The 8,812-nt window shown below is 33.4% G+C and overlaps 1 protein-coding gene across 1 annotated transcript; it reads right to left on the bottom strand.

Moving 5' to 3' along the window:
- Positions 1 to 4,402: 4,402 nt before the first annotated feature.
- LOC105820373 (olfactory receptor 5T1-like) lies at positions 4,403 to 5,392 on the bottom strand. Its single transcript, XM_012656847.1, has one exon. The coding sequence runs from the start codon at positions 5,390 to 5,392 to the stop codon at positions 4,403 to 4,405; it is 990 nt and encodes a 329-aa protein (XP_012512301.1).
- Positions 5,393 to 8,812: the final 3,420 nt, after the last annotated feature.

The raw sequence follows: 8,812 nt of genomic DNA, 5'->3' as shown, positions 1-8,812 counted from the left end.
TCAATATGATATGCTCTATGATGAAATGAAAAAGGGATATATATCACCTCTCTGGAATTCTTTCCAATAATCAATAATCTCAATTTAATCAGTAAAAAACATTAGGCAAACCTCAATTGAGGGACTTTCTATAACATACTTGACATGTACTCTTGAAAAGGATCATAGTCATGAATGAAAAGGGAAAAAATATGGAGCAGTCTGATTGCAGGAGCCTGAAGAGACATGACACAAACTGCAATGTGGTATCTTGTGTACCTGGAGCTTAAAATAAGGACTTTAGTGGCAAAACCGGGTAAATTTAATCAAGCCTGTAGTTGAGTTAATATTGTTGTATCAAGATAAAATTTTTACAGTTAATACTTTGACTGTGATTATCCAAGATGTTCTTTTTTTTTTTTTGAGACAGAGTCTCACTCTGTTGCCTGGGCTAGAGTGCCGTGGCGTCAGCCTAGCTCACAGCAACCTCAAACTCCTGGGCTAAAGCGATCCTCCTGCCTCAGCCTCCTGAGTAGCTAGGACTACAGGCATGCACCACCATGCCCGGCTAATTTTTGATATATATATTTTTAGCTGTCCAGCTAATTTCTTTCTATTTTTTTAGTAGAGACAGGGTCTTACTCTTGCTCAGGCTGGTCTCGAACTCCTGACCTTGAGCGATCCATCCGCCTCAGCCTCCCATATCCAAGATTAGTAAAGCTGGGTGAAGAATATATAGAAAATATCTAAATAAAAAGTTAAAAATAGTTGATTGACAGAAATCAAAGTGAGTATATAGGCAAATATGAATTCAATTGATCAAGCAGTTATTAAACATCTATTTGTCGGATAATATGGTCAACCATATCCCCGATATCAACTGTGTATTGGTGACCACTATACCTATTAGCTGGTAAGCTAATATCAGAATATTAAATAGCTGAGACAAAATTTGAGTCTTAAGAGAATCAATTAACCCTAAGTAGTGTGAAAGTGAGGGTGATATATTTTTTTAATTTCAGGATATTATGAGGGTACAAACATTTTGGTTACATTTTATGTCTTTGCACTCAAAAGAACAAAAGACATTCTATAATGATATTGTTTTCATCTTTGTAGCACCCTTCAAAGCATAGTTCCTGTCATCTAATAGCTGTTTAATTAATGTGTGTTGAATAAGTAAAAGAATGGATGAAAATGTGATATTTCAGGTCTACAACCTAATTTTTTCAAAGTTTTATTTTCTCAAGATGCACACTAGGGAGGAAAAACATAATAGTAGTCTCGCTTTATCCTCAGGGGGTTATCTTGCAAGACCTGTATTGAATGTCTAAAACCTCAGATAGTACTGAACCCTATATATATTTTTTTCTATACATATATACCTATAACAAATATTAATTTATAAATTAGACACAGCAAAAGATCAATTACAATAACTACTACTAATAATAATGAAATAGAACAATTATAACAATATTGAGAATGGTGCACAATTTAAAACTTATGAATTGTTTATTTCTGGAATTCTCCATTTAATATTTTCAGATTCTTGTTGATGAAGGGTAACTGAAACTACAGAAAGTGAAACAACAGATAAGGGGGGGCACTGTGTGTCATTTCTTTAATACTAATATTTGATAATGTTAATCATCAGCAAGTGATATGACACATCTATAACATATTTTATTCCATTTTAAAAATCTCTTGTGTCAGAGGTAGAATTAGATATGGTTCCTATTTCTAGAAAAAATGTACTTTTTTTTCCTTTTCCTCATGTAGGATCTGTCTTGTTTCAGCATTGTAATGCCAGGGAGAGATTTGCTGAAGGATATGAAATTTCAGCTAGATAGGTGGAATGGGTTCTCATGGTCTATACTGCTGTAGGGTGATTATAGGTAACAATAATATATTATACAGTTTCACATAGTTAGAAGGAGAGTAGTGAATGTTCCCAATGTAGAAAATTATACATTTTTGAGATGATGGATATGCTAGTTACCCTGATCTGATCACTATACAGTATATGTGTTGAAACATCACTATGTACCCATGAAAATGCACAATAATTGTCAACTAAAAATAAAGTTAAAAAATCCCTTCTAAAAATAAGTAACAGGATGTAAAAATCACAGTAGAGGAGGAACTTAATTAGATAAGTCTGTGATATCCTTCTTAACTAGTGTTTGTCAAAGTATAGTTTATAGAACACAGGACATTTTGAAAATTTACTTTTATGGACTGATAGACCAGAATCTGTAAAATGGCATGGCCTAGGAAACTGATTTAAAACAAATAAACAAGCAAAGAAACAGGGAATAATAATGTGAACTCAATTTTGAGAAATACTACATTGATCTATCAGCTGAACATTAAAGGAAGAGAATTAGCTCGATTTTTACTTCAGGTTTCGTGTTCATTTTCCTGGATGGTGCTCACATTCTCAACTAATTATTTTATGTATATACCAGCACAATTAAAAATAATTGAAAACCTGCACTAAAAATAAACATATCCATGATTTTTTGATATGGATGGTAGCATAACTTCAGTTCAAAGTACTTAGAGTGCCACGGAGCCATACTTTAAGGTATTGTGTTCTGAGGCTCAAAATTTTCCCCATCTGAAACTTATTAGAAGCTTCAAAAATTAAGAATTGATCTAGTGGCTGTGGAGGGGAGAATTGAGTTAATAGATGAGTGGTAAGGTATCTGCAAAGGAAAAGAAAAATATAGGTTAGAATGATAATGAATAAACAGAAAAGAACAAATCTGAAGACACTGAATAAACTTAAGCAAAATGAACAATCTAAGCACATAATAACAAATGTAACTCATTCATTGACTTGCCATTCATTATTTTTTTTTTAAGTAAGTCATATGTTGCAGGTACTTTTTATGCCCTGGAGATACAATTCTGCAGTCAAATAGACACAGTACTTGTATTTATGAAAGTCATAGTGTCAGCATACTGTTAGAGCTAGATAGTAATCAAATATTCACAACAAAAATAATAAATAAAAGCTGCTAAGTGATAAGAAAGAGGACCCATGGGGATAGAATAAGCCAAAAAATTCTTTTTGAGGGAAAGATAATTGAGGTGAGATATTTATAGTGAAGTTTTATTAAATTGAGAGTTAAAGATACTATTCTTCTATATTGACCTAAACAAAAAACAAATCCTGGAAGACTGTTTATTCCCACCATTTGGTTTCTGCTAGATGAGGATCAAAAGGGGATACTGGGACTTTTATGCATGTTAACTGGATATCAATTGTTGATGAATTTGTTGATATTTGTTGAATTTTTGATACATTTGTTAAATATATTATTAACCATATATTTTTAGGCATAAATGAGATCTTCCTCATTTCTTATGCTTGCTTCTGCCTTTCCCAAACAGTGATTATTTTTGTTAATTTGAAAAAGCAACAAAATTGATAAACCAGAGGACATTCTGACCAAAAGATTTTCCTAGCTATTTTCAAACACAGATTTGAATGCTTGAAGCCTAAAAAATGATCCTGAAATGCTGAAACAAGTTTCATTTTTATGAGAGATGAATATTTAGAAACACTTATTTAGATTATTCAGTTCTTCCAGAAAATTATCTTTAAAAGATCATAAACCAAAAAGTATATCTTAAAGTACTATAGCTTTCAATAGCATGATTTTCTATAAGACAAAATTTTGTCTACCATGTAGTCAATGCTGTCTCTTTGAATATTAGTTTGTCTTTGTTAGAGAAATTTTAAACATAGATTCTGCTCTCTAGCATTTACTTGTTCCAATAAAGAGGGATGAGTTCTCTTTGCATACTTTATTAGAAGAGATTACAATGTGAGGTACTGAAAAATATTGTTTTGGATATCAAACTCACACTTACGAATTAACTCTTAAAAGAAACACTGTTTTTATTACTATATTCTCATACAATTGTTCTGGTAGAATTACAGGACAATCACTCCTTTGGGAAAGACTGAGTTTTATTGAAAGGAAAGTAAATGTCTACTCTTAATGACTCTTCATATAAACAAATTATAGAACAAAAATAAATAAAGCAGAATCAACAAAGCAGAAGGAGATATGAGTTTAAGTAAAGTGAGAGTGCTTCTGTTTTCTGGGCCTTTTGTATTGGATGTAAACTTTGTGGAATGATAACAAATGCAAGTCTGTTCCTCATAAATGGAGGACAATGACGGTACTAGGAAATGAGCAAAGATCTGGCAACACAGAAACAAGGATTGTAGCATCAAAGTAAGCTAGATTTTCAGAACTTCAAGTAGTTATATACAATATTCAGTTACAGGTTGTTCTCTAATTTATATTGTTTATTTGCTTTCACTGATCCTTTGGTGCATTCTCAATAAGTATTCTTACCATAGACATATGACACCCAACATTATTTTCAGGTTTAGTCAATTCTAAAACTCTACTTTATGTATGAACCAATTTCTCTCGAAATGTCTTTTCACGGCCTCTTTTACATCTTTGTTCCTCAAACTGTAGATGATGGGATTCAGCATGGGAATCACAATGGTGTAAAATATCGACACTATCACGTCATGTTCCAAAGCATAGCTGGAAGTGGGTCTCACATACGCGAAGAGGATTGTCCCATGGTAAATTGCCACTCCAGTTAGATGAGAGCCACATGTAGAAAAGACTTTTCGTCTCCCTTCAGCAGAATGCATCTTCAGAATAGCCAACAGAATGCAGCCGTAGGAGATCAGAACAATTAGGATAGTTACTATTTCAATGGAACCCACCAAGTAGAAGAGAAGAAGCTGGTTCATGTGAGTGTCAGAACAGGAAATAGCAAGAAGAGGAGGAATATCACAAAAAACATGTCGAATTTCATTGGACCTACAGAAGGAGAGGCTAAAGGTAGCCACTGTATGTATAGTAGCATGTAAAATTCCACCACCATAGGAAGCAATGATGAGTGGCACATAGACTCTGGGTGACATGTTCACTACATACAGGAGAGGGTTGTAGATGGCTACATAGCGATCATAAGCCATTGCTGCCAAGAGAAAGCATTCTGTGGTCCCTAAAGTAACAAAGAGAAACATTTGTGTTGCACACCCAAAAAATGAAATAGCTTTATCCTCTGCCAGGAAATTGGCCAGCATTTTGGGGGTGACAACTGTAGAATAGCAGGCATCCAGGAATGATAAAATGCTCAGAAAGTAGTACATAGGGTTGTGGAGTTGGGAATCGCCAGTGACCAGTACAACCAGTCCCAGATTTCCTATCAGAGTAAAAAGATAGATTGCTAAAAACAATAAAAACAGAAAGACTTGCAGCTCAAAATCATCTGTGAAGCCCATCAATATAAACATGGTGACTTCAGTCACATTGTCTAACGGAATGTTCAGATATAAATCCATATCTGAAGGCAATCCTGACATTTCAGTTATTGTTTATAGGTTCTAAAGGCAATAACCTGTATAAACAGTGTTCATCCTATTATATCTTCATGTTTATTTCTTTCAAGGGCAAAATGAAATCCTTATTAGAGAAAGGATAGGTGATGATGAAGAAGTTGGGTCCAAGTGGATGCAATACGCTGTTTAAAAAATTGAAGAAATTATTTCACTCAATTGCTGGTTAAATTCCTCTTGTTAAAAAAATGCACCAATTTTAATGGCTTAATTTCCAGTTGACTTTCTGTCAAATTTATTACCACCCATTTTGCTATTAATTTTTTTTAATGCTCATGAAGATGCAGAAATCCTCAACAAAATACTAACAAGCAGAATTCAATAGCACATCAGAAAGATAATCCACCATGATCAAGTGGGTTTAATTCCAGGGATATAAGGGTGATTCAACATATACAAATCAATAAACATTATTCACCACATAAACAAAAGCAAAAAAAAAAAACATATAATCATGTCAATACATGTAGAAAAACATTTGATAAAATCCAGCACAGTTTCATGATAAAAACCCTCAACAAGCTAGGCATGAAAGGAATATACCTCAAAATATAAAAGCCACATATGACAAACCCACTGTCAATATCATACTGAATGGAGAAAAGTGAGAGCATTCTCCCCTAAGAAGTGGAACGACACAAGGGTGTCCACTGTCACCACTTCTATTCAACATATTAATAGTATTGGAAATACTATGTAGAGCAATAAGACAAGAGAAGGAAATAAAGCATATCCAAATCAAGAAAGAGGAGGTCAAACTCTCCCCTTTTGCTAACAATATACTCTTGCATCTAGAAAATCCTAAAGACTCCACCAAAAGAATCATAGAATTGATAAATAAATTCAGCAAATCTTAGGTTACAAAATCAATGCACACAAATCAGTAGCATTTCTATACACCAATAACAGTCAAGCAGAGAGTCAAATCAAAGTTTCAATACCATTCACAATAGCTACAAAGAAAATAAAATACCTAGGAATATACTTAACCAAGGAGGTAAAATATCTCTACAAGAACTACAAAACACTGGTGAAGGAAATCACAGGTAACACAAATAGAAAAACATCTCATGCTCATGCATTGGTAGAATCAATATTGTTAAAGTTTCCATACTACGCAATGTGATTTACAGATTCAGTACAATTCTTATCAAAATATAAATATTATATTTCACATATCTAGAAAAAAATTCTATGCCAAATCAAAAAAGAGCTTGAATAACCAAAGCAATCTTAAGGAAAAAGAACAAATCTTGAGGCATCACATTACCAGATTTCCAATTATACTACAAGGCTATAGTAACCAAAACAGCATGGTACTGGTAGGAAAGTGAGACGTAGACCAGTGGAATAGAATAGAGAACCTAGAATTAAATCACAAACAACTTATCTTCCACAAAGCAGACAACATACAGTGAGGGAAAGGAAGCCTTGTTCAATAAATGGCATTGTGAAAACTGCACAGCCACATGCAAAAGAATGAAACAGGTCCCCTATCTCTTGCCATATAAAAAAATTAAATCAAAATGGATAAAAGATTGAAATATAAGGCATGAAAACATAAAAACTCCAGAAGAAAATATAGGAAAAACTCTTGTAGACATCAGCCCAGGCAAAGAATTTATGACTAAGACCTCAAAGGCAAATACAACAACAACTAAAACAAATAAATGGGACTTAAGTAAATTAAAAACCTTCTGCACATCAAAGGATACATTCAACAAAGTAAATAGACAACCTGCAAAATGGGAGAAAATATTTGCAAACTATACATTCAATAAAGTGCTACTATCCAGAATCTACAAAGAACTCAAATCAGAAACAAAAAACAAACAACCACATTAAAAAGTGGGCAAAAGACATGAACAGAAGTTATTCAAAAGACAGTAGACAAATGGCCAACAAACATATGGAAAAATGCTCAACATCACCAATCACCAGGGAAATGCAAATTAAAACCACAATGAGACGCCACCTTATCCCTGTCAGAATGGCCATGATTAAAAAGTCATAAAATAACACATGCTGGCATGAATACAGAGAGAAAAGGAATGCTTATACACTGTTGGTGGGACTGTAAATTAGTACAAATAGAAAACAATATGCAGATTTCTCAAAGAAATAAATGTAGACTTACCATTACATCCAGCAGTCTCACTACTGGGTATCTACCCAAAGGAAAATAATTCGTTTTATATAAATAACACTTGTACTCAAATGTTTATTGCACCACAATGCACAATTGTAAATATGTGGAATCAACATAAGTGCCCCCTAATTCATGAGTGGATTAAGAAAATATGATATATATGTACCATGGAGTACTACTCAGCTATCAAAAGTAATGAATAACGCCTTTTGCAGAAACCTGGACAGAACTGGAGACCATTATCCTACGAAAAGTATTTCAGGAATGGAAAAAAGAAACACCATATGTGGTCATTAATAATTGGGAGCTAGTCAATGGGCACACACACAGGTGCAAAGCAATGTTTAGGTCATTGGAAATCAAGTGGGGAGAGGGGTAAAGCTTACCTACTGGGTACAATGAACACTATCCAGGTGATGGACACACTAAAACCCTGACTTAGGCATTATAAAAGGTATCCACATAACAAAACCATTTGTTCTCTCTTAATAATTTGAAATTAGAAAAAAAGACATAACCATGACACAAGCCACACAGATGCAACAAGAAAAAGGTACAAAAGTCACCTGTAACTGGATAGAATGCCTCTGTTATTGAAACACAATTAAATGGTGGATCCGCCATATTTAGAAGCAAGCTTTTGGCACAGTGACTTTTGTTTTTCCTTCACCATGTCATGTACCGCAACGTATTTAAAAGAGTAAAATATCTACTGTGCATAAGGCTAAGCTGAATTCAGTGATCTACAAATGGTTTATATTTGATATGAAATGAACTACATTTTTCTCAAATTCAAATATCTATTTATCAAAATGATAATGAGAAAATCACCTTAGATAAAGAAAGCCACGTCTTCATTTTCAAAGAAAGGTCCTAGATTCACGTGGAAGATGGTTTAAATACACGATATATAGGTAGTTTCATAGTGTGGGATTACAAACCCAAAAATGCTCAAGTAGTCCTTAGAGAATTGTACGGTAAAGAAAAAGCTAAATTCCAATTGTTCTGTAAATTGACAACTCACACATTACTCGTGAACATATGCACACAAATATCGTAAAATAATTTCTTGTTTCATTTGCATCTTTATATTATTAATAAAAAATGAATTTTAAAGCCATCAATAATATACACATACATATTAACGTTTATGCATCACAAAAAGATATTTCAGTTTTAAAAATTCCTTATTCTCTCTCTTTCTCCTCTCAATCCTTCAGGAATCAATTAGAATTGTA

Source organism: Propithecus coquereli, unplaced genomic scaffold (genome assembly GCF_000956105.1).
Source record: "Propithecus coquereli isolate 6110/MARCELLA unplaced genomic scaffold, Pcoq_1.0 Scaffold522, whole genome shotgun sequence".
NCBI classification, from domain to species: Eukaryota; Metazoa; Chordata; class Mammalia; order Primates; family Indriidae; genus Propithecus; species Propithecus coquereli.
Note: the sequence above shows the minus strand (reverse complement) of the source record. Positions and strands in the feature narration are given on the sequence as shown.